This window comes from Capra hircus, chromosome 7 (assembly GCF_001704415.2).
Source record: "Capra hircus breed San Clemente chromosome 7, ASM170441v1, whole genome shotgun sequence".
Taxonomy (NCBI): domain Eukaryota; kingdom Metazoa; phylum Chordata; class Mammalia; order Artiodactyla; family Bovidae; genus Capra; species Capra hircus.
In genome coordinates, this window is record NC_030814.1 from 40,152,272 (window position 1) to 40,179,447 (window position 27,176).

General features: G+C 41.0%; 1 protein-coding gene across 6 annotated transcripts in view; it reads left to right on the plus strand.

Moving 5' to 3' along the window:
• EBF1 (early B-cell factor 1) overlaps positions 1 to 27,176 on the plus strand; it is a 407,699-nt gene that overhangs the window by 265,566 nt on the left and 114,957 nt on the right. For 4 of the 6 annotated variants that reach the window (XM_018050098.1, XM_018050099.1, XM_018050101.1 and 1 more), the window contains exon 8: positions 4,955 to 5,096. In XM_018050098.1, coding sequence (XP_017905587.1) covers positions 4,955 to 5,096 — 142 coding nt within the window. The remainder of the gene's footprint in view (positions 1 to 4,954; positions 5,097 to 27,176) is intronic. The other 2 variants (XM_018050100.1, XM_018050103.1) reach the window with 1 other exon arrangement.

Consider the following 27,176-nt stretch of genomic DNA (forward strand, 5'->3'; position numbering starts at 1 on the left):
TAAGGAAGCTGTGAAATAGACCAACTTTAGCACTAATTTCTTTACACTGAGTTATCATATATAAGCCTTAAAAACAAAGATTTATAATTTTTAAATTGTTATTCAAAATTAAGTTGCTGAAGATGTTATATTTTAGAGGTACTTCTTACCAAGATATTCTAAATTTAAACACTGAAAATATTTTTGTAACTTAATCATCCCCCTAGAAATGTTTAAAGGTATAGATCTCAACTTTTGGTGGCCTGTGTCCTAACCCCTTCTTCACATGAGCTGCTGCTTTTGTTAATGTGATCTGCCACTCATCACTGAATTTAGCTGCCTGTCTGTTTGAAAATCTGCTCATGAGACAGATTATGCTTCATCAGTTTGAGAGAATATAGTTGGGACATACAGGATCTCCTGCTTGATTGGAAGGGGAGAGGGACAGTCTAAAGAATGATAACAAGGAAATAATAACCAATAACAAAATTCCTAGAGAATCCCTCATTAAAATGACATATTAGGAAAAATATACTGCATTGATAAAATGCAGAAAAATTTACAGGCTAATTTCAGAGCAATAAGGTTTCATTTCATTTCAAGTTTAGAATGTAAAAGGCTAATAGGCAGATGGTTTATAAAAAGCAAAAGTACAGAAACCATGAAATTTGCAATTCACAAGAGGTCTAAATTATATAATTAAAAGTCATGAACATGAAGTTCTTTAAGTTTGTAAGATTTCATTGTTAAACTAATAAAAAGTGAATGTAGAAGAAATAATTTCTGTATCCTTGTATTGAAAATAACAATTTATGCTGGGTCCTCTTTATAGCAAATAAGGTGCTTCAGATTATGAGCCCAGCACAGGTTCTTGAACTTGTTGATGAAATCACCAACAAAGCAACAACTCTGCTAGCACTGCTAACATTTGCTCTATGAGAACTGGAAACCATACTAACCACTTTAAATAATGTAAGCCTCACAGTAACCTTATGAGTTAGGTACTATTAACATTTCCATTTGAGAGTCAGGGACACAGGGGCTTAGAGAGGTTAAGTTACATGGCCAAAGGCACATCAGCTAGGAAGGCTTGAGAGTCAAAAGTCATAAGTTTTGTTTTGAATTTTAGTTCTAAATAGATTGGGGAGATAGTAAAAATAATAACATTTAGGTCTATTTAGATCTAGGATATAACATAGCAAATTGTGAACCACTGTAATGAGCCAAGAAATTGAAAACTTCAGAGTCTGTGTATAGTTGTGGCCTTTTTATTCCCTCACACTGAATATTGTCACCTGGAGAACTGGACACAAACAGAAATGCCATGGAACACACTGAGTGTTCATCAGCATGTCTCTGAATTGCTATACTAAAAAGCCATGCTCCTTCCCCAGACAGAGTTTTACTTCCCCCAAAATACAATGATAATACAGAATATATAACCCTAAACATGCCTAAGCTTAATACTTATTTCAGGAGAAATAAATTGGGCATCCTCACAAATAAATTGGAACAATTTATTTCAAAATCATTCTACAGCAGCCCCGTCCAAAAGAACATTCTTCAGTGATGACAGTGTTCTGTAACTGCCTTGTCCAGTAGAGTAGCCTCCAGCCACATGTGACTAGTGACCACTTGAAATATGGCTATGGAAACTCAGGAACAATGGAATTTTAAATTTTATTTAATTAGTTTAAATTTAAATAGCCCAATGTGTGGCCACTGTATTAGTATAATTCTAGACTATGTTAATTATAACAGATATCATAAAATTCTAAATATACCTGTTCCTCATTTTATCCTGGGTCAGCAGAGTGAGGAAGAAGGTAGAAAAGGGAAGAGATGGTCAAGTCCAAATGTAAAATCATTTTCCATGTTTATCTGTCCCAAATTCAAGCTGAGTTTTGTTGACAAAATTTGGGAAGGTTGAAGATTTGGCAGGCTTGCCTGTCCCCTTGCCTGCATGAACATGTCAGCACCTCATTAATCTTGTGTTTAAACTGTGAAGGCCCTTTTCCCTCCCAGTATAGGCTTATTTTTAAAGGAGTTTTCAGTGCTCCCTTTGCATCTCAGCATTATATGTGTGTGTGTGTGTGTGTGTATGTGTGTGTGTGTGTGTATTTTTACAAGTTGCTCTGTGGATTAATTGCAGCATTTATTTTATTTAACTATATCCTAATCATTTCAAATTGGAATGAGAGAAATTATTTTGGGGTACGGGAGTTAAAATGTACAGTGTTATGAGTTTTTGAGGAACATATAAGGTGTTTATTTTCTAGAAACTTAAAGGCATGAGAATTCTTGGTATTATCTTTCTCCAGTTATAATTGGTCTTTCTAGGAAATTATCCTATCACACATGTGGCCTTGGTAATCCCTCTCTTGCCAAGAAAAGACAGACATAGGGGGTGTAGTTTTCTTTCCTAACCGTTTTCAGTTTTTGTTCAGTGTAGGAATTAGATGACAGTGTCTTTAAACGATACTGAATATTTTAAGCCTGTAGCAGTCTGACTTACAGGTGCATGTTGGATTGTCATTGCTTTTTTTTTTCTTAAGACAGACATCTAGAATAACCACTTTCTGTATTTCCTGACGCTGGAAACAGATACCGTTTGTCATTCCGTTTATAGTTTCTTTAACTAACGACTCCAGTGACCACTCAATTGTGGTCTTGTAGTAAATCAAAAACTCTTTGAAAGACCCAGCTCCGTTACATAATTGTAAATGTCCCACGAAGTCATCTCCTGAACTAAAAAGGAAAATGAATTTCTGTTGCTTTAAATAATATAGACTCTGCCACCGCTCATAGTACTTTTCAAAAATAGAAGAATAGAGAATTTTCTTCTCTCCCTCTTAGTCTTTCTCCTTCTCTTCCTTCTAAATTAACCTATAATTGATGAGGCACACACAGAACCTCCAGCCGTCACATCTGGTTGGTCAATCATGAAGAAAGAGAAAAACCACTTTGCAAACTGCTGCTTAGAACTGACTGTGTCCTTCCACGAATGACTTGCCCTGGCTGGAATTTTGGATATCACAATGACTAAGGAGAAGGCCCTGAGTCCCTAAATGGACTCTCTTGATTGTTTACTTTGCATTTTAGTAAAATAGGAGTGAAAACTAAAATCAGGTGTGGGTCCGAGTCCTGCTTGGGGTTGGATCTTGAGGACCCCAAGGGAGAATGGAGGGGACCTTACAGGAGCGCCCCCAGCAGTCATCCCTGGGAGACCCCAGAGTGGGACCCCTCTTTCTGGGTCTGAGGAAGTCTAGATCCTTTTGATGTGGGGGAGAAGGGCCTCGAGTCTGCAGAAGGGAGGGCCCAGAAGGAAAACAGAAAAATTATGTTGCCATCTTGGAGGCAAAAGGGCAAGGAATCTGCTGTGTTGAACTAGAATGCTGTGAGGTCAAAGAGGTGGAGACGGTGGAACTTTTAAGTGTGGCATCCATTGGTGGGGGTCTACAGGGTTGGGAGTGGGGTTGCTTTTCCAGGCAGGGCTTACAGTTCCCAGGCCCAGCATTTTCCCCTCTGTCCGACTCAGGTGATGAAATCAGAGCATTCATTGCCCAAGACTCTAGAAGGCAGGGTCCCCTTTCCCCAACTTGGAGAAAAGGCTTCTCAGAAGCTGGGGCCTCAGTATGTGCCAATCCTTGTAAAGCGTTTCACCTCTTCAGGGCCTAATGCCTCTCGAAACCAAGAACAATTAAAGCGCCAAAACCAAGAACAATTAAAGCGCGAGTCTTCCCAAGCAACTGGGGAATTGAGCAAAAATAAATCAGAAATCCTCAGCCTTGGCTCTGGAGGTTCGCCTCATTATGAGAGCAGATCTATTAGCCCTCTTGCCATTGTCTTTCATTTCTCAAGTGAGGTGATTCTAATTAAATTAATCTGCATGTCAATCTATCGGTGATCAATCAAAGAGCCTGAGGTCCCCCCTATGCTGCAGGGTGCTTGCGGCTGACAGGGGCTGATAATGGAGGAAGAAATAAACTGTCGAGCAAAGTTAATTAGTCAACATAATAGGTGGATTAAACGGGAGCCGGCTGATTGCTGTTTCCCATGTCAAAGCATGAGGCGGACGCTGAAGCTGCAATTACAGACAATTATTATATTTGGTTGTAAGAGGTCGCATGAATAAACATATCTCTATGGGTTTCAGTTTTAATCCTCTTCCCCATTTAATATAAGGAGAAGTGTAGGTCATTTCTTCTCATTGTTTTAGTCCAAGTTCTCTGAGAAAACACCCTTGCCTGGGTCCCTTCTGGCAAACTCCAATCAGTTTATGGGACCGCCAGGGTATCTGATTGTACCTTGGGCCAAGACTTCTTTTTTTTTTGGCCTTGAAACACAGCTCTAAGACTCTTAATTAGCAAAGATTTTTGGGTAGTGGTGGTGATGGTGGTGAGGGGGGCTTTGGTCTGTCTGCTTAACTAAACCAATGTGGGTAGAAAAAAGTACAAGAAAGCCCAAAAAGACACCCAGGAGAGAAAAATGCATCCCAGCTCTCACTGAAACCTCTCTTTTTCATTTCTCTCTCCTCTTAACCCTGACACTGTGCTGGGGGGGGGGTGGTGGAATATTTTAAAGATTCAAAAGATTTTTATTTGCATGATCAACTGTGATATCTGCTTCAGTGTCTAAACTGAAGGGTAATTTAGGTGAAACACAACCACCCTTGTGTAAAAAAAAAATATGCTAATAAAGATCCTCTTGTTAAAATTATGGTTAACAGTGTACCTTCTGCTGTATAACTATAAACTGTGCAATTTTACTTAAAACTGCATCAAAAGCGTTCCATGCCAAAGACCCACTCATCAATAGCTCCTCTTGTTAGACTTGTACAGCATAAGCACCAGTTATTATGTGAAATAGCTATGCAATTTTCTGCAGCTCCCAGCTGTTATTTATTTAACTTGAGTTTATTACCCTCCGTGCTTTTATATTAAAATGTTCATTCATTTCTCTCTCCTGTCTCTAGGTCGTGGTGTCTACGACAGTCAATGTGGATGGCCATGTCCTGGCAGTCTCTGATAATATGTTTGTCCATAATAACTCAAAGCATGGGCGGAGGGCTCGGAGGCTTGACCCCTCGGAAGGTACGCCCTCTTATCTGGAACATGGTAGGCGAATCATTTTCATTGGTTGTCATTGCTACTTTAACTGTGCATTTATTTGGTTTCTTTCTTCCAACTCCACCATCTTTTCTACCCCTTTTCAAATTTCAAATGTCCTGTTGAACAGTATTGATGCTGAATATTTCAATACAGAAAGATATCTCGGAGGCCCAGGCTTTCTTGTTGCACAGGTCCCTACCCTGGAAATGGCTGACATTTCCATCCTTATGTTGGAGAGACAGAGGGAGATTGGACCACTGCTTTATTTTAAACTGCCACTTGATTTTAAAAATAGTGAAAGGCCAAAGCAGGGCAACAAAAATCCTGATTTTGAATTTTTTGAGATTTTGAGTATTTTGAGTTTGTGGTTGACCTGATTGTATAATGAACTTCACTTTCTTTACAATCCTACTGGTATGTGTCTGTGACCATACATTTTACTTCATTTGGAGATAAGGTTCCAAAGTGTTGGTTGGATGTGTTTCTTTTTGCATATAAATTCCAAACTAAATGTCCCTTCCGTGCCCTGTGCATGCCTCACCCCTCATCACCACATGGTGCAGCCTGCTCTATATAGGCAGATTTTGGTGGGGAGAAATCATATTTGTCTTCATTTTATGGCTAGTTAGTTGTACCTTTGAGAGGACTAGAGGAAACCAGACAAAAATTTGAAACAAAGAAATTGAATGCCACTCAAAGGAACAAGAGGCTGGACTGAGCATATGTCCAAATGTTTCTGAGTTACCTGTATATTTATATAGTGAATCCATCTATTCATCATCCACCTGTTCATCAACCCATCTATCCATCCATCATCATCCATCCTCTGTCCAGCCATTCCATTCATCCTTTATTTATCCATCCATTTTTCATCCATCCATCAATCCACCCAAAAAACTGTGGCTGAGTCTCAACGGGATACCAGTCACTGTGTTAGGTTTCCTCCAACCTCCTCAAATTCAACTCTTCACTTATTTTCCCCATTTCACTTTCAGTTTGCTAGGTCATCAGAATTCTTTTGAAAACACTATCACACAAAGTACCACCGGATTGCCTGATCTTTTGGTGGACCATGAACTGTCCACGATGTAGTTCATAGGGTAGAAAACTCCTTTCTCTGCTGGCATCTCAATTTAATAAACACACTACTGTCACCATTTTTGCCTGTCTTTTGTGTGTGTGTGTGTGTGTCTGTGCCTAAGGAAGACACAATCTGTACTTTTTATTAATTAGCCAGATGGAACACTCTTAGAAGGGATTCTACACCACATCCAGTTTTACAGTCTTTTTAAAGTAAACCATCATCTTTCAAAAGCTGCTTCTTTATGGTTTCATTAGTGCTGAGATGGATGGATATTACTTTTTGCAGGAGGCCATTTGAAACACCTGCTCGTGATTACATTCCTAGCTCCATTTTTGTACTTAAAATTATTCGGATCCTCACTTTATAGTAATATTGCTATTTTTATACCCTTGGAGTCACTTCAGACTTTGTATGATTAGAGATACTGAGGTGAAAGGAAGAAGGAAAAAATAGGTAAATACTCAGTGGATACAATTTGGACAACAGTGGCTTAAAAGCCAAAGTCTTGTTTCCAACTCTGACCATTAGTTACTGTCCTGTCTGGGAACAGACTTGACTGTCAGTTTGGTATCTGACAGTCCTGGGTCCGTAGTTCTAAAATGTGCTCCATGTGCAGACCACACCCAGGTTCCCATTCCTGCCCTTGGGAAGCTGGTGGGAGAGCACATGACACCTTGCAAATCATCCCTCCACCAAAAAACCCCAACACAAACCAGTGCAAAACAAACTCACTAGCATGGACACCTCTAGGGCCTGGAGGTCAGGAACATTATTTTACATCATGGCATGGTAGAGAAAGAGCCTTGAAACCTAAACCAGTTCTGAGCTTCACTTCTAGCCTTTGTGTGACCTTGGACAAGTCAGCTTACCTTTGAGGATCCATTGTTGCCTTCTTGGCAAAGTGAAGGTGATGATCTCTGAGGGGTAAAAAAAAAAAAAAAATGTGCCTTGGGTGGGGGCAGGTCACATACAGAGGGGAAGTTGGCTGGGTGGAGACTGCGGAAGAAGGGCAAGTTCATGCTCTGCCGACCCAGGCCCCGGGCAGTTGTCATCAAGGGCAGGGAGAGCCCAGGTGGGCCAGATGTTCCCGTCTGACCAGAAGTAAAACTCTTTCAATTTTTAATTGTTGGTAGCAAATTACAAAGTGTTTTAGCTCCTGAAGGTAGGACAGGGGAAGAAAGTCACTTAGGTAGAAGACAGCCAGAGGCTCACAGTTTGAGATTTCTGGATCAAAATGTCTGTAAGCTACCTTCCAGCTGGAGCATTCTCCCTTCTAGGTGGACATATTAATATTTCAGTTGGGCTAGCATTTGTATTCTAAGTTTTAAAGACAACATTTTATTCCTCAGCTGCAGGTGACCAGTCCACAAATGACCATATTCTTCTTAGCATACTACTCAAGAAATAATGACATTTCACTGTGTATTCATGGTTAACCATCACTGGGACCTGAGTGTGTCCTATCTCCTTCAGCTAGAGGGCCTCCCTCTCACCAAAACCTGACTTCATTTCTACCCAGCAGAATAAAAAGGCAGACACCTGGAGGTTCTCAGTAATGACAGTAACGTGGAAATCTGCTTCTCTGCAGAATGAATCAACCAACCACACATAACCACCCACTCATTTAGACACTTCAAGCTGACACATAAATACCTACTCAGCAGAGAGTGACTATGGGCTTCTTCATGATGCTGTGTGGGAGTGGACTTTGATGCTAATTCGACTTGAGGGTATAGTAATACTTTAACTTGCTATTAAACAATCCTATTTGAAACTGCCTCACAGAGCCATACCCCCTCGTCAGCCCCTCCCTCTGCCACCTCCGCCTCACAGAGCTGCCCCACAGTGAGACTGCAAGCGCCTTTTGCACCTCCTAGGTGACTTGCAGGAGCCTTGTTTTCCCTCATTCTGGGCTCCCTACCATCTCATTTACAGGTAGCCTGAATTATTTTGAGCTATTCTGCACATCTCTTTTTATATCCTGCTTGTCAGGTGGTTGGAAGAAAGTTCTGTTTCGTGGCTCACCTTTCTGCATATGAGAAATAGAGACCACACTTTACATTCATGCCGTCTTCCCTGTGTGACCCACAGACTCACAAACCTCCGTGCTCAAATAACTGTCCCTGTATTTCAAGTAAGAGAGCTGACAAAGGCAAATTTATGTCGTAGACTCCTGTGTGGTCCAGAGAGGGTGAATCCTGGCACGCTGTAGCTCATGGTAATTGCACTCCCTCCTATTTTTTCCTTCATTCATAAATACTGAGATTTTCTTTGGCTGGATATTTATGAGAGAGTTTAGGCCAGTGAGGTTTTCTCTTTAAGCAGTAGTGTTAGGGAAGATGTATAGTTGTGGAGAGAGGCAGCCTCAGAACCCAACTGCTCTCAGGATTCTGATTTCTGAAAAAACGTAGACTTGGGGTCAAAGACCCTGAGCTGACCCCAGGGAAGGTAATGCACAGCCCTGGCTCCTGTGCCCTTCCAATCTCCCCATCACTTGGGCAAATTCCTGGGGACTGTGTGCTAGGGATCTTCGAAGGGCTTGCAGGGTATATTATCATTGTTCTGAGATTTCAAGTGGTGTTTATTTGAATGTAAGGCCACACGTGGCATCCGTTTCTCTATTTTTTGCCCCCTGTTGGAAAAAGCAGTGCCCTTACAAAGCTGCAGTGTGGGGACCCTGCCAGCTTGCTGCGCTAACACTTTATTATCTAATGATCTAATATGCAACAAGGCAAAGTGCCGGTGCTCATCATTCTGACATAGAATGCCGGGAGAAGTGACTAAATTACTTTATGTACCATTAGCGCTAGCAGCCATGGTGAACTCACCGGCAGCATTTATGCAAATGGCTATGAATACACTACTGTCTTTGTCAGGGAGCCGGCTGACAAGCACTTTAAATGCTCATTTTTTTAAGGGGACTTTTTTTTTTTTTTTTTTGGCGTGCATGTGTTTTTCTCCCTCCCTCTACTCTCTCCCCTTTCTGTATTTCTGGGTAACTTGCCTCCTCCAGGGTCCTTGGGGAAATCTGAGGGGGTTAAGAGCTCATCTGTCACCCTTCCTGGAAGTGCAGTTAAGGCCTTGGTGAGATGTTCTTGAGATTAAGAGTTTTTTAAAAAAAAAAGTGTCACAAATTTGTACAAACCTTGATATTTACTTTAAAAATCAGTAGGACTATATTATTTTACTGTTCTTGAGTTCTGACCCAAGGACTTAGTTTTTTGGCTCAAACACAAATGTTTAAAGACACTTCTGGCTTTTTAAATGGAAAGCGATTGAAATTTAGTTTTGTGGGCATAGGATACAAAACAATTCAATTTCCCTTCACAGTAATTACAAAGATTGAAATGTGAAGTATAGTGATGCCAGGATCCCAAAATAAAACAGAAGTGGGATTTGGTCAAACTAAAAATCCTTTGTAGAATAAAGATTGAATGGTGTTAGACTCGCTGGGCCATCTCCTTGCTATAAGTACAGTGGTGGAGAAAGAGAATCCGATTTTCCCAACTACCAGTCAGTTCTGACTTTTCCATTGTAGTGGCCCCTTCCAGCTGCCCCTGACAATATGGTATTATTCTTGCTCTTTAGCATTTGACCTTCTTTAATCCTTTTGCTCCAGACAGAAGTGGATTTTTGCTTCTGTTGGTTGCCCCTGGGTATCCAGCCCCATTGACTTGCAGCTGCACTTAAATGTGTTGTTTTCTGGATGTGTGGAGAAAGATGGTTCAGGCTTGGGGAGATTACTCCAAACTGAGAGACAGTATGGAGTTTCCAAAGACACAAAGGGCCCTCTTCTCCCCTCTGTGTAATGAAGCCCTAAGAAGCGGCTAGTGAGTGTCTGTTGGACTTAGAGGGAGGAGGATGGGCTGACTGGAGAGCTGGATTCTAGTCCTGTCGCTGCCATTGACTAGCTTAAGGGAAAAGGAAACCTGGGAAAAGGTCCCTTTGCTTCTCTGACCTCAGTTGTGTATGTTTTCTCAGGGCTAGCTGGGACCATCTCTAGACCTTTCCACGTGTACTATTTTCTTTTCTTTTTTAATTGAAGGAAAGTTGCTTTACAATGTTGTGTTGGTTTCTGCTGTACAACAGCCCGAATCAATCATAATTATGTTTATATATGTCCTCTCCCTCCTGAAACTCCCTCCCCGCCCCCATCTCACCCTTCTTGGTCAGGCTCGCCTCCCCGTGTTGTATAGCAGCTTCTCACTAGCTATCTGTTTCACACGTGGTGGTATATCAATGTCAATACTACTCTCTCAATTCGTCCCACCCTCTCCTTCCCCCACTGTGCCCACAAGTCCGTTCTCTACATCGTGTCTCCATTCCTTCCCAGCAAATAGGTTCATCAGTGCCATTTTTCTAGATATCATGTGTATCACGTGCACTATTTTATGATGCTCCGGACTGAAGCCATTGACAGGTACCTTCACTCAGCTGGTACCTCCTGAGGTGCCTGTGGAGAAACAGAGAACTCCAAAGACTTTTCTAGTATTGCCCTTTCTTAGGTGTCAGTAAGGTTGACCTCAGATCATTCCTTCCTCCATTCCTTCGTACTAAGCCTCCACCACAGGCCAGACAGGGAGCTAGCTGCAGGAGCACAGGCAGAGAGAGTTGCTGTCTTCTTAGAAAGTAGGATGTAAATAGAGAAAGAAGATGCTAAACACAGTTTACAACTAACTCCTTAGACTTGTGCATCAAAGGGGAACCATGAAAGGAGAGAGGAGGAATGAAGTGTCAAGAAAGCCTTCTTTGAGGAAATCTCACTTATGCCAGAACCATGAGATGAGTAAGCTTTCATCTGACAGGGGGCGGAAACAAATATCCAGGCAGATGGAAGAGCATGTGCAAAGGCTGTTTTGCCTAATTGAGTCCAAGGAACCAGAAGCAGCCTGCAATGGCTCCTATTGCTCTGGCCACAGAAAGTGGCAGGAGATGAGTTTGGGGAAGCTGCTGAAGGTCAGATCATGCCAGGCCTGTGTGGATGCCTAGGCCATGGTCAGTGACAGTTGTGAGATGATATGGGAGAGCCAGGCAGGGCTTTTAAGAGCTCAGGGTCAATTATGCAGACTCCTAGAATGTCGTAAAAGCCTGGGGCAAGATTGCTCTGAGTGACTTATAACCTTGCCCTTCCCTCCTAGCTTTTGGGAGCTCATCAGGGAGTTGACTGTACCTTGGAGCTATACCCCTCATCACTTCTCATTCTGTTAATAGTGCATGTCTTCAAAATAGGAAGAATGTCCCAAATTTGGAGAGTTCTTTCTCCAGATGGTTTAGTCTTATCGAATTTCTTTTTTCGTAAATAGCTTAGCAAGAGTTTACTTTCTGAACTTGTAGAGACTTACTTTTCTAAGGCCTTTAGAACGAAGGGCTGCTGTGCTTTTGGATGTATGAAATGTATATTATCTAACCCCAATCAAAGAAAACTAGATGATGGAAAATAAACAAAGAGAAACATACTGTCCCAAGTCTCTGGCTCCCCACCCTCCATGGTCAGTGGCTAGACACACACCTCGTCCTGAGTGAAGAGTCAGTGAAGTATGGACAGTCGTTTAACACAGCCCTTCATATTCCAAAGAAGAAAACTGAGGCCTGGGGAGGGCATTAGCCAGCTTACGCTCACACGGCTAGTTTCCATCAAAATCCACTTAAAGCTGTGTTTGCCCGTGGTATGCTGACCAGTAAGTAAGGATTTCAGGGGTTGCACTGATGTCAGGGGATGTAGGGTCCACCCGGATGCCTTTCCAGTTCTGGCTGGCTTAGACTTGCAGGAATCTCTGGGATTCCAAGGTCACAAGAAGAACATCTATGAAATCTCACCAACTTCCTGACAAACGCAGTGCACCTTCAGAACACAAGGGCAGAAGATGAATGACTCAGAGCTTTACGCTTGGACAGTGGCCCTTTATGGGACTGGTTGTGGTGCAGAACTCCAGCCAGGCCCATTTCAGTGAAGGGTCTAGTTTAGCAGAAAAATATGGGCATCATCTCTTGTTACCGAGGGTGGTGTGTCACTTCTTATCAATTGATTTTTTTCCTACTTGAAAAGCAAGACAGATGCAAGAACAGAACGTTAGGGTTAAGAATATCCAGATGAGTTATAGAGGACAGAGACCCCAGATTTTTAAGCATCACATCAGGTCTTTTTCTTTGAGCAGCACAGAAGGTGTCTTTTTGTCTTCGCCTTGCAATAGAAAGGACCCGGCAAGAAGTCAAGATAATGAACAGGGATGTAAGTGAAGACTGATTTTCAAAGTCTCCCTTGAGTAATCCATAAAGCAGGTAACCCCAGAAATCCTAACACTGGAGACTTGGGAGCCAGTAAGTGCTCAGCATCAGGCAGATTAAAGAGTTCATAAGCTACAGGGCACTGCTAAGCTGGTGATCTACTCTGTCTTTATTTGAATATGACACCACCAGCCAGCACTGCTGACAAAGGAGAAATAGTGCTCAGACTTTGCCATCCTGCTTAATAGTGACCAGGCAAGGTGATAGTATGTATTCTTTTTCTTATTATTGCTCTTGTTCTTTTTGGACTATTATCAGCTAACATTTATGGAGCATTTGCTAATCATTTTACTTATATCATCTCATCAAATCCTTCAACAAGCCTGATAAGCTATAACAGTTATTTTCCTCAGTTTACAGATGGGAAAACTGGGGTTTAGAGAGGTCACCAACTTACCCAAGGCCACAGTCAGAGCTGAAACTGGGACTCAAGCCTGGTCTACATAATCACAGAGCTCTGCATATCAGTGGGGCTGACAATCATGACACAAATACTCACTGAGCCCTTACTATACTGGGCACATAATACTATGGGCAACCCATTGTAAAGATGAGGAAAGTGAGACTAAAGACAGGTTAAGTAACTTGCCCAGAGTTACACAGCAAGGATGTTGGAAATCTAGGATTCAAACCCAGAAAGCTTGACTTCGGAGTCCATACTTTGTTGTTTTGCCTTCTTTTTAAAAAACTCATTTATTTGGCTGTGCTGGGTCTCAGTTGTGACATGTGAACTCTTAGTCCAGACATGTGTAATCTAGTTCCCTGACCAGGAGTTGAACCTGTGCCCCCTGCATTGGGAGGGCAGAGTCTTAGCCACTGGACTACCAGGGAAGTACCTTAGAGTCTGTCCTTTCAATTACTTACTCTATACAGTATGCTAATATTCTTTCTATTTCTTGTCCTACTGTTCTTATTTTTTTTTCTCAATACAAGTAAGGCAGTTATACTTACTAGTTGTGCTTTCAAATAGACCTTTGAAAAGTTAATCCAGACATATCATTTCTTGTTTTTAATGGGCATATTACATATGTTTACCTTAGAGTTTATTTTCCTTCAATAGCCTATTTTTCTCATGGCTATAGTCAAATCAAGAAAACACTTCTTTTATTTGCTGACGTATATGTTTTTCATGGGGCTGGTAAGATAAGAGAGAGAGGCTGGCTGGTAATATTTTATTTATTTGCAAGGATGGTCTAACTCATCTCTGTAGAACTCATTTGCTGACCATATGGACTCTCTGGCATGTATTAAGTTAAGTGTTAGTCGCTCAGTCGTGTCCGACTCTTTGCGACCCCATGGACTGCAGCCCACCAGGCTCCTCTGTACAGGTAGTAAAGAAGGAGACCATGAGATTAGTGTGAAATTGTGAGTTATAAGACTGGTAGGATACTAAGAATCTCCTTGTTGGTGTACTGAAGAGTTACTGAGCTTCACCCCGCAAGAAATAGTTTTCTTATATAAATTTCTTGACAAACCTCTCAACTGCGGGAAACTTCCCACAGTTTATTTGGTGTTTTGTGTGACCTAGTAAATGAGTGAACCACACCTAGCTTATTTTAATAAGCACATAGTGTCAAGGGAGGGGGTGGGAGGAGGGGGCAGAATGGTGCTTTCAGCCGATAACTTGGACAGAACATTTAAACCTTTTTTTTTTTTTAATTCGGCTACAAAAGCATCATAATTCCAATTGTGTTTATCTGCATAACTGATTGTCTCAAACCAAAGGCCTCTTCCTAATTACTTTCTACTTACTTGAGGATATCAGAAGATTCACGTAATATGAATATGCAAATAACTTCTGTGTACTGGTCATAAATCTTATTAAGATAAGATATTTAGGGGCACTGATCAGGATGGGTTTGAAACATCTTTTTGTTAGAACCTTTTCATTCATACATGTAGAAATAAATAACAGAGCACTGCCCCTGCTTTGCTATGTGACATCCACTGTGTACTTTGATTTTGGGGTCTCAGTTTCCTCATCTGTTAGTTGGGGATAAGGGGCTTGCTGAGCCCTTTAAGCCTTGATGATTTGTCATTTGAACCCAGCTGATCTATTGAGCTGTGATACACTCACTGCTTTGGTGAGTGGCCACCAAAATACCAAGGTGATGGTCATTCCACAAGACAGACCTGAGGCCACTTCCCTTTACCTTGGACATTTATGCAGGAGGTTGGCAGTGAGTCCCAGGAGTCCTGAAAAAGCCACACAGTGTGCCATACACAAACACTTGTGCCTTAGGTAGCTCTCACCTGGTGTTCTCTCTGAATTCCTTCAGCTGAGATAGTGTAACATTGACGTCACTTGATGGTTAGCCGTGAGATTTTGGACTAGTTTCCCGTGCAGTATGTGTATCCTTTTAGGTGGTGGGGGAAAACATAAAAAAAAAGTTAAAAAAAATAGTAATGTCTATTTAGATATTATGGATAAAATAGATAACTAATGAGAACCTACTTTATTGCATAGGGAACTCTACTCAGTGCGCTGTGGTGACCTAAATGAAAAGGAAAGCTAAAAAAAGGGGATATATGTATATATATATATAGCTGATTCACTTTGCTGTGCAGAAGAAACTAACACAACATTGTAAAGCAACTATACTCCCAACAAAATTAAAAAAAAAACTCAAAAAATAGTTATGTCTATCTTAATACATAAGGAAAAAAAACAAAACAAACAGAAAACAAAAATAACCCTCACCATAAACAAAGCATTCCCAAGTTGTGACCTACAGCTGCTGTTGCTTAGGGCAAGACTAAATTTAAAGAAAAAAGTAAGTCAATGTAAACAAAAATAGCAGCTATAATCTTAAGTCATAAAGTAAGTGATAGGAGATGGAGTAAAATCAGGACTGAAGTTTGGGAAACACTGTTTTGGAGGGCTTAGGGCGTTGAGGGAAGTAATAATTCTTTCATGTCACCAGGAAACAGTATAGGACCCTGGGAAACACTTTTTTTTTTTTTTAATGAGTTGTATATTGTTTTTTTTAATAGAAAACCTTTTTAGTTCAGTTTTCCATGAGAATAGACTTAATGTCCTCTTAGGATTTTGAAAATCAAAATGTCTCCCAAGCTGTAAACTCTGTTTTCATTTTTTAAACAAGTAGTGTCTGCATGTCAGAGAGCAGAAATTGGTGTGGAAAGGAGGATTTGAGTCAAGGAAGAGCATCAGCCAGGGTCCACCCAGGCAGCGCATTATGATAATATATACGGAACCAGCTGGACACTGAGCAAAGCTGACATTGTGTTGTCAGGGGCAGAATCGCCCATCAATTTCGAAGATAGGATTTGAGTTCAAATGACAGAAAGAGCAGCAACTGTGTTGAAACTGATGCATGGGGGAGGGGTGGGGCAGGCAGGAACCAGCCAGGCCTAAAGACAGGAAGTGCTGGTACCTCCGGAAGGGGGTGGCTCTGTTTTCTCATCTGGCTGCTACCCTTCCTTCTAACCTTAACATCTGTCAGCAAGATCCACCTGGGCCCTTGCATGATTAGAGCCCAGTGCGGGAGGAGCTTAATGGTGCTAATTTTAACCCTCATGAGAATGGAGTGCCTGCTGCTCCAAGGGGGACCGATCAGCTTAGGAAACCTGATTCCACAGAGCCTCAGCTTAATTCAGTGAGGAAGCCCAGTGTGGGTGTCATAGCGGTTAATAACCATTAGAAAATGTCTCAGCTCTTTTTCAGCTGCTCTGTTTAGCACCTTAATATCTTAACTCTGATGATTCTTCGTTAGTGTGTTTGCTTATTCCATCAGGTATCTACTTATGTTTATTTATTGACTGCCTGCTCTATTAGACCACAGAGATGCAGAGGTGAACAAGGTAGGCACTGTTGTTGACATTGTGAGGTATATGGTCATGTAAGTGAGTCTGTTTATGTGTTGATACAAAGCAAATAATTGCACATGAAATTACTTAAGTTGAATGATGGTCAGCACTATAAGGAGGAACGCAGACTGCTAAGGGAGCTTTAAACAAGAGAACACAGCCAAATCTGAAGAATCAACGACACTTAAAAATAAGGAGTAGCATTTGTCAAGCAAGTAGGAAAGAGCAGTTTAGGCAGAGGAGAAAGTGTGTCTGAAGTTTCACATGGGAACAAAATATCAGAAGCTTGGGGGAGAGCTAATCAGAAAAGTGCCTTAGATCTGAGATCCATGTTTGAGAAAATAAGTTTGGAAATTTTCTATAGATTGCTTTCTCTTTGACCAGGAGAAGTGGATCCAGTGTATTTTTGTGATCACAGGCTAACGAATTCTTTGCCCAGTAAAATGCTAGCTTTCAGGCCAGTGTTTCGAGTGATGGTGGTTTTGCTATTTTGATAGCAGCCTTTGAGCATTTACTACCCATCAGGTTTAATACTGAGCACATTATATCATCTCTTTTAATGCTCTTAACCACCATAGGAGGGCACTACCATTATTCTCTCCACTTAGTAAATGAGGAACACTGAAGCCATCTTTCAAAAATTTGGTTGCAGCCAAAAAGAAAAAAAGAGTGGGGTTTTGTGCCCCCAGCACTTGGACCTCCAGCCAGCTGACACAGGCGGCCATCACTACTGTTCTTTCCCGCTCTTTAGTCATTGCTGATTCTCTTGCATTGGACTTCAGAGGTGGAGAGAAATTCTCCTGCCATTTGATCATGTAATATAATTCCTGCTTCAATTGAAGCAAATTGACGACGTTACTCAAAGGCAAATTGAAAAGCCAGATCTGTGCTAAATCCCCAGGGTACGTTAGTTGGCATGTGCAGTGATATATGGGAAGGTGCTTTTCTGGGTTAAGATAAAAAATCCTGGTATCACGTCACGCTATCGGGCACCCCATCTCAACCTCTGTGTGCCAGCTTTGCAACTTGAAATACTCAATGGACAAAAATGAAACTTTATAGAAATTAGGTGATCATCATCCTTATCAGATGAATACGATGCCATCTTGAATCTAGTGTCCTCAGAAAATAAGAGATTTATCTGGAGAGGAGCATGAGAAGTGTAAGGCATGGATTGTAGGACTTTCCTGCCAGCCTGCCTTGGGCAAGTTGGCTGGGAGATGACCTAGTAATTAAAATCCTGCTTAAACGTATGCTGCTGGTCAGTCATAACGGAGGCACTGACATAGGAAACCAGACAGTAACCAGAGAAGGAAAAGAAAAGTGAAACACAAAAGTAACACCGTCGAGCCCACAGGGCGCAGAAATAGAACTGAATTGGCCAAATACTTATCTGACCACTAAGCATGAAAGCGGAACCCAGGTATTAATATATTTTTATCCCAATCTGTGAATTTAATATTTTATGTGTGAACATATGCTCCTGGGTGGCTGGTTTATTTAATTGACAGTTGCAATCAACAGGACACCAATTGTTCAAACCCACGTTCCTCCCCCCGTAGCTCTGGGGGCGATGTGTAGACAGACAGAGAATACGGGAAACAGAGACAGGGACAGTGTCAGGCTTGTGCGTTCTTCTCAACACATCAGTTTCTTTCATCCACTTTGGGGCAGAGCAATATACAGATGTCAAAAGGCCTAGAAATAGCAGTAGACTCTGGCTGTTACTGAGAAGTATGATTAAAATTAATGTGGTTAGTACAAATCGAGAACTTTTTTTCATTCTTTATGATTCTTAGGCCACTTCTCTTCTGCGCACAGTAGGGAGGGCAGCAGGTACTGAGCACCTACTGGGCTGGAGGCAGATGCTTTAGGCTATGTTGTGTGTGGGGCTGTGGATGAGGGAATGTGCCCCAGCATTTCTTTTGTCATTTCTTAGTAGAGCGGGAAAGCAGAGTTTGGGTTATTCTTTGTTAAAATCTCCTGGCTGAATCACCAAACCAGCTGTGTTCTTCCAGTAACAATTTTGTGCAACAAATCTATAAAGTCAAACCTCAGATTCCTCTACCTTTCAACTCTGGCAAGATCCTAGAAACTCTCCTTGGTTTGGTTGGCTAATGCCTGTGGAATCCAGTCTGTGTTGCTCAAAAAAAAAAAGTTGGAGAATCTAACGGTAATAGGTTACCGTTTTAGGGTAACCTATTTAATCTGTAAACTTTTATCATTGTGTATGCAAAATCCTATAATGAACACCATTGAAATGGATAATGTCCAGGTTGAAAATGAAAGTTAAGGGAAACTGTGCTATACTTTAAAAATACAAGCTCTTGTGGTACTATCACTTATATGCAATGTTTGGACTCTGTGTGTTTAGCAGCCCAACTTACAACAATAGAAAATCTTCGCAGCCTCGAAGTCTGGCAGTATTTCCAGTGTTCCTATGTTTAAGTTGGCACCTGTGGTATTATATTAGGATGCCATTTTTTGAACTTGGAAACAGAAGAAGGTAAAGAGAAATTTTACTATAATTCATATGTGGAGCTGAGTCTTAAGGGAAAAATAACTTTACTTGGAAATAGAGTAGTAATATTCTGTAAAGTTAATAAATACCCACCCTCTGTCTTGGGAATAAGGAATTTCACAACTAAGATTTTATGGGACTTAGGCTATGTTTACATGATTGAAGTGAGTATTTTAGCCAAACTGAGCAGAAATTTCAAATATACCCAAAATTGAAGGGTAGTTTGAGTGCTTTAAATATCTGTCTTTACTGACCAATGTGGATTCTCAAAGTCTCAAGTTCAGATGAGTTCCCAAGAGTCAGTTACCTCATTTGTAAACTGGAATTTAAAATAACATCTCCTTGCCCACCACTTGGGGTTGATATTAAGAATAATTGAGATAATATATGAGCTACCCCTTGAAAATATAACACTACTAGTTAATTGTCAAGTATTGGTTAAGTACAGAGTACTGACCCATCCAGTTTATGAATGAATGAAGTCCCTGCCTTCAATGGATGTGTTGATAGGTGGGTTGATTTGCATACATATACACATGCCCAGCTGTACACACACCTCCGTATGTATATAAAGGTAAACGTTCAAGAAAAATATGCAGTAAGTGACAAATGAATGGGAAAGACATGAAGGAGGTCACTGAAGGGGTAGTGTTTGTAGAGTGGGATAGAAACAACTTCCCACAAAAGACCAGTCTTTTGGCAAAATACTGTTTGGGTGGAAGTGAATGGTATAACCTCCTAGTGAAGAAAGGAGGTTTCCTAGTGGAAGGAGCTTGGAGACAGTGGATTTGGAGAGCCAGCCATCATCATCTCTGTTTTCTTCCTGTCTTCCTCTTCCCTTCATTCTGTCTCACTGTGCTGAGCTCTGTACACTTTAACTCATTTAAACCTCACAAGGTGAGTGCTCCTGGATTATCCGCAATTAAAGTGGTAGGTTTAAGAAAAGTAAGTTGCCCAGGCTGGTAAGTGAAGAAGCTGGCATGTGAGCTGAGGCATCCTGAATTCCAGAGGCAGTGATCCACATGCTGCTGGGCACTCCCTCCAGTTTGGGAGAAGTGGGGGATGAGGTTGGGAGGGGAGAATCAGCTAGGCTCCTAAGGGTGGACTTGATCTGTAGGGATCCCCAGTCACTAAGGGGAAACCACAGAAAGGTTCTGAGTAGGGCAGTATCATTTTGAAAGTGGACGTCAGAGGAAGGTTCATTTGGGATTTGGTATGTAGACAGGACTTAGCACCTAATTAATAATATGATAGTAGAAATGAATCACAAGCAAGCAAGAGTGAGTATTTGCTCTTTGCAGCCCAGATAGAACAACCCAGACCCCAAAGAGTAATTTTTGAGGAAGCTGGGTCAGTCCAACGTGGAATTCAAATGGAAGTGGAGTTCCCACTCTCCTTTGCTCCTCTGTCTGGATCAGTTTGATGATACACATCCCAGTGCTTGTGATGTCATGGATCATCACCACGGAAACATCTGTGTTATAACAAACACTGGAGTGCAGCATCACTGAATGTGTCAGGGAGGAGAGGAAACTGGCTCAAAATGATAAGGTTCCCAATAATAAAAGTTCACTGAAATACGTTAGCAGTAGTAGCCTTGGTCATGGAGAGAAAGGTAAGCAGTACTCCTCTGAAAAGCACAAAGCAAGAGTTGTGCGGTGCTAAAGGTTGGACAAGGTTGATTTTGAGATGCTGCTTACATTCAAAACATGGTTTCCTTAAAAAGTCACTATCTATGCTGTCTTGCGTGATGACGGTAGAAATCCTTCAGGATCATAGAGCTTATCTCCCAAACTGCTTATAGAAAATCTTTTGCACAGCAGAGCGGGGATGGTTGGGGACTTCTGTGTTGTTCGGGGAGAGAGCTTGAACAAACAGAGACAGAACTGACAGTGGTTATGGCTGGTGTTTATTGTTTGATGAGTCGGTGGCAGTGTTAGACATGCAGTTTCAGAGATTAATGACTAAAAGATGATTGGCCCTCCAAGGATTCATAGATATCGCATACTGACAGATCAGATCATGGTTGAATCCAGCTTGAAGTCATATTTAGATTTGGTTTGCATGGTGCTTTAAGAAACTATGTATATGTTGCTTTACCATTAAAAATGGAGATGTTTTACATGAAAATCTGGATGTGCCCATTCTCTTAATATTCAGAAGGGGTGGTCGTGCAAGTAGTATTGCCACATTCTCAGATGGCGATGATTAAGTTAAATTGAGAAGTTGTGTCCCTTTTGGGTAAGGGGGAGATACTCTATAGTTTCCCACACTCCCCACCTCTCCCACTGTGTTGCCCCTAGCCCATTTTATTTATTTCCTTTCCTGCCTGGCCCTGTGAACATTTGCTTTTGTGATCACTGTTGGAAGGATTAGAGATTAATTGTTCCTAGCACAATTCATGGCATATGGAGGACACCCCATAAATGATTATCTCTGATTATTCCCTGTCAATGACTGGCTCATTATTTATCCTTGAACCGTACATTAGCACAGTCCCATAGAACTTCCTGTGATGGTGGTTCTATTTCTGTACTGTCCTCTGTGATAATCACTAGTCACATGGAGCTGTTGGCCAATGTGGCTGGTATGACAGAGAAAATAATTTTTATTTAATTTTTGTTAATTAAAAATTAAATTTCAGTAGCCGCTATGACCAGTGGCTACCATACTGGGCAAAACAGATTTAAATAACAGAATCGAACATCTGGTGCAGTGTCCTTGTTTAGGATAAAATATAGAGAATAAACAGTGGGACTGTATGTGTGTGTGCGTGCGTGTGTGTGTTTATTTTGTAAGAGATTACTTTTGGTGGATTTCATCAGTTAGGATCACCTATTGGGATCACCCCTTATCACCTGACTAGAATTCTTGTCAGTTTAAGGAACCCCACACATATGTTCTACAAGATGTTTTGTCAATAAGTGTAAGTCTGCTTAAGCTTGAATGGGGAGTTTTGCTGCTCTCTGCCCCCTGACTGTTCAGTTAAGGGTACTGTGTAAATATAATAACTAGACGTATGTGTGGAAAAGCCTAAATTTTTGATGAGCTGCTTGCTGCTGCCATTCGTGATGGCGCAGAGCCAGAAACTAGGATTACCAAGGGGACTCTGGGCAACCCCTGGAGCCCCACTAGACTGCTAGAGGGATCCTCTCTTCTTAGGCCTAGGGTTCCACAGGCTGCTGGCGCTTGTGTTCCATCACAGGTGTAAACCCAACACATCCAATGACCACGTGGCCATAAACCAGACACAAAGTAGAAGTCCAGAAGATCCTTCTTTCATGCCACTTATTTATTCGTTTGTATCTTGGTTTGCTTCACTGAGCCCAGCAGTCATAGGCCTCCCCTGTCCTTTGTTACAGGGTTGGAAACCCCCAAACCATCCACCAGGCTCTGGCCCTTTGACAGCTTACTGGTCTCTGTCTTGCAGCTTGCCCAGAACCAACTTTTCCGGCTGAGAAATGAGTTTAACTTCACTGCTTTAACTGCTCCTAGGGATAGAGGCACAGGAGGGCAAAGCAAACATCAACCTGTTTCACTGAAGATGAAGCTGAGTTATAACCTCCACCCTGAGAAAGCCTCCATAAAAACCTAGAAAACCTAATGAACACGATAGAGACAGCTGTTGCAGATAATTTTATCGAACACCAACTAATACTTGAAAGGGAGAAAAAGAACAAAATATACACGAATATAGTCTCCTTGGATCATTCATCCAGTCGGAATTATATGTCATCTCTTCTTATAGTCAGATCTAGAGAGAGGACACAGGTCTTCCTTTTCTGTCTTTATGTGCAAATGTCAGTGTAAACCCCTATTAGAACAGTGAATGGAGTGAGTCCTAGAGTTCAGTGGGAGGAGAAAAGCCTTCTAACAAAGAACGTGGATTCTCCATACTTTTAAATTCCTTCTTAGGAAAATTCTTTACAAAAATGTTTGCTAGAAAAAGACCAAGCTGATATCAACTGAGATTAACTAGTGAAATGTTAAATTATCTGCACACATCTCCGCTTTGAATGCTGAATTTAGTCTGACTCCCAGACACAAGGAGGCTAAAAATTCATATTCAGATAAGGAAAGGCAAACCTTGGAGAACAGATGGAGCAGAGTTCAGTATAAAGGTTTAATCCTATCAGGCTGATTCCTGTATGACCATCTGGGTAATCCGGCACACACATTCAAGGCCTGTTAAAAATACGGCTCTAGCCAAGATTAGCGTCACAGATTTTCCACTAGACTTGCTCATATTTGACTTTATGATTTTCCAGACCCAGAGAGATTGCTTGCAAATAAAGACTTGAGGATTCCATGAAGAAGCAGCGACATTTTTTTTTTTTAATCCTGAAAATTGTTTCCTCTTTTCACAATATTGGGTGTCCATTTTTGGAAAGTTATTTTCATTTTCCTTTCTTCCATGACTTTCACATCTAGAACTTCGTATAGTAGGATAATAAGGAGAATTGGGCTAAAAATAATTTTGTGCGTGAAAGTTCTTCTTGTCAGGAAGAAAAGAGTTATTTACTTACTGTATAATCAGAGGCAAGTGAATTTACTATTGTTGCAACAAATATCACAATTGGATCCATGAATTATTTATTTTGAGGGTTCTCTCACCCTCCATGATTATTTTTGTCTGTTGTAAAGGGGTTGCTGACAATCATCGAACAACAACAACAAAAAAGAAAAACTGATGTCATTATTTACTATGAGCTCCTCTAGGATTAATATTTTGTACATTTTAATTTTGGATTTGGCAGATCAAACTTGAGGTGGGAAGCAGTATATTCTTACCTCTTTGAGTTATGAAATTCTGAGCTTCCGAAGTGTTTTTAACAAACAATTTTTGCATATTATGAAACAATGCTGTGTTGTGTGTCATTAAATCAAAAAGCCTTCAGCAAATCTTTCAAGTGCAATTTAGAAGTTACAGGTACATCAAAATGTCAAGATTTTTCACTGCTCAGTTGTTAAATAACCCTGTGTAGTGAACTTGCACAGAGTTCTGGATCACAAATAGACAAACTCAGAAATCCAAACGTGCTTGTCTTAGAATGTTCGGACTGCAATTGTTCCACCAGGATTTCTGTCCTTCCCTTGTTCAGATCTGTGCCCACTGATTTTTGAGCAATTTTTAAAAGTCAGAATAGAAAAAGAAATCTGCAAAACAAACAGGAAATGGATATAATTTGGGCTTGCTTTGTAGTCAGCATATGGCATAGTTTGGAACTTAGTTCTTTCACTAAGTTTAAATACCCCTAGATGACCCCTCTAGGTTAACTGTGCGTTGATACAGATAGGTACTGGATCTACGTTTCCATCTAGTGACTATGAATCTTTACTTGTTTTCTGGGAGAGCCATTAAGGTTGTCAAAGCAAAGGGCTTTCTTGCTGAAAGAAGTCACTTTGGAAAAAAGAATGAAAAACACTTGAAGTACTTGATCTCCTCACTTAATATTTAAGAGATTTAATTGCATCTGGTGTTGAGAAATATCTATACCATAGGTTACATTTCTCTTCAAAATGACAGTCACACACAAGTACACATGCTGGAGGGTGGGGGACACAGAAGGAGGGAGGCTTTTTTGTATATATAGTATATGATTCTTTGCCAAGTAATATCTAAATATGCTAGTGGATGGGGCAGTAAATGCAGACCAATAACAAAACAAAACCGAATAAAAACCCTAACAATAATATGCTTAAGTGCATAAAGCAATTGCTAAAGAAAATAAAAGGCAGAAATAAATTTGGTTACTCAAGTTAATAAGTGTTACAAAGAATGGTCCATCTTGAGTGAGAGAACGTCAAATGTGTATATCTGCTTATTAACTAGGAGTCTGTGGTGAGGTTATGAAAGTGAAGTTTGTACCCCCTGGTGCTAGGGTTCAGGTCAGGCATTATAACTGCTACTGGTGTCTAAGGCTTCCACTTGGAGAGGGGGTGAACTTAGAATAGATTCGCTTCCTGTACATGGTGAAAATTCACAGGGCCAGGCTTCCCATTCGGGTCAAACCCTCCATTTGCCTTCCTCCCTGGCTAGCAGCTACCGGTCGTCCAGATCAAAGAATGCTGGTGCTGCTGCTGCTGAGCTGTGAGCCGTCAGGAAAGTCATCATTTCACTTAAAAGGAAAACCCAGCAAAACAATAGTCCGATTAAACAGGAAGGGCAGATAACCTGTTCACTGAGTCCAAGTGGGAGTACCTTGTGTCCCCATCTCTGGAACCGTCTTGCGCCCAAGCATAACCTCACCAAATTCAAGTAGATATAAGGGAGAAAAAGGCTTGAGATTTTATGAGGTCACAAGTGTCCCGCAGAAAGGAGCTGAGCTCATGGGTTTCGCAACATTTTCTGCCAAGTCTCAAGAATTTGGGATAATAACATTAAAGTTAATTCCTCATTTCTGAAAAGATTGCCATTAATCTTCATTCCAGGCAAATGAGAACCTTAGGAATAAACATCCTAGTTTGTAAGTACTGATGCCAAATCCACCTCCTCAGTAAACTTAGCTATGTTAGCAAGTCACTGGGCTGAAAGTTCCTAGGAAAGTTTTATAATACATTATATGATCTGTGATGGTGAGACTATGATGTATTCTAGAAAATAAACTGGTTAGTGGGGAACTGATGATGACAGTAACTAATATATTAGCAACTAGAATCCCATGTGCCTGGAACGTAGTAAAACAGCAAAACCCAAGCAGGCACTTGCTGCATTTTCCCAGGAGTCTGTGAGGTGGTACCACTGCTGCTTAGAATGGATGAGAATAGACAGGGTAAGTGACTGCTTCAAGGTCACACTTAGTGGTAAATGTGGAATTTGAACAGCTGGAGCTCTGGCCCATTTTCAGATGCTATAATACCCTGAATGTTAAAATCAACTTAACATAATTGCATCTTTCTATCTTTACTCAGAGGCCATTAAGGGTTGGTGCCAGCATCTTCACCTGCGTTGTAAGCATCGGTATCTGCTCTGTAGAAATGTTCATCAGTAGTAGAGAATTCTAGATAACAGAACAGAATGCTGGAAAAAGAGGGCTTCCATTTTTGAATATACCATACACAAAGGAAATGGAAAATAACCTTCAATGGAATTTTATTTTGAGATTTAAATGAGTTTAGAACTTTTCTGGATTTGTACTTCTTACCAACTAAGTGTTGTTTGCCAGTGGTATTTAAATACAGGGATGGAAAAAAGAACCAAACAACACATCTCTAATGAGACTTCATTATAATGAGACATCAACTGTTGCAAAGCCTCATTTTAGGGAGAAGCGATGGTAAATGCTGCGCCCAGGTCATCTGTTCGGCTACCCCAAACAAGAGAGGTATTGATCATGGTACAAAGAGATTTCAGAGGCAAAAATAAGAGCAGCCCCAGGCCCCTGTTGATAGCTGCACACACCACTAATTCACCTCAATGGGCAGGCACCTCTGAGCTCAATTAACCCTTATTCCCAAGGCCACCCATAAACCCTGAGGTAAACATGGTTTTCCTGGCCCTGACTTTCTATCAGTGAAATAGATCATTTCTATTGGAGGCTGAGGGGCGATCCAGCTTATAAATTTACCTGCTAATAAAGAGCCTGATACTTCTAGTGTGGGTGAGCAGGCATTAGAATCTTATAATACTGATTCTGTAAGTCAGAAAATTTGAAACTGCTGAGGCCATCCATGATTTCTTCTGCCTTCTGTGGCTATTGAAAGGAAATATAAATACTCTGCAAGTAGAGCAGGTGAGCACAAATGTCCCCTGGTACAATTGTCTGCACACAGAACATTAGTTGTTAAATATGTACTGGAGCCTGAATGATTTCTTTTTTCATTTTTTTTTTTCCTACTCATTCTTCCTTCTCTTTTCCTTCTCACCACAACCATTGTTCAGAAACAAATTGGAAATGTGGTAATTAGGCCCTGACTCACGGTGTAGTATTAGAGTCCCGAGCCAAAGTTCAACACCCTGAAATGAAATTTAAACCAATTAATCTGTTAGATTTTTATCGCTTGTCCGTGTTTTCTCAGCAATTCCCCCAGCACGTGGCCTTTGATCAACTCTCATACAAACGCTAAAATGTGTGCCTGCTGCTAGTAAGATGGGAATGACATTAACATGGTACTCATAAAACAATCAGAGCAGAGAAGCCCTCAAACAGGCAGGGCATAGTAATATTTAATAAAAGCACACACATAATCTTCAGAATTAGCATTTTGTGCCTTGCAGTACCTTTGGGAGAAGAGCTTTTATTTGTGGAGTGATCATTATTATAACAAAGAAGAGCTACCTAATAATTTCCACTTTAACTCTGCAATGTGCCACAAGCATTTCAGAGCCATTATGCTAAACTGTGGTAGTGTAATCATGTTATTGTCA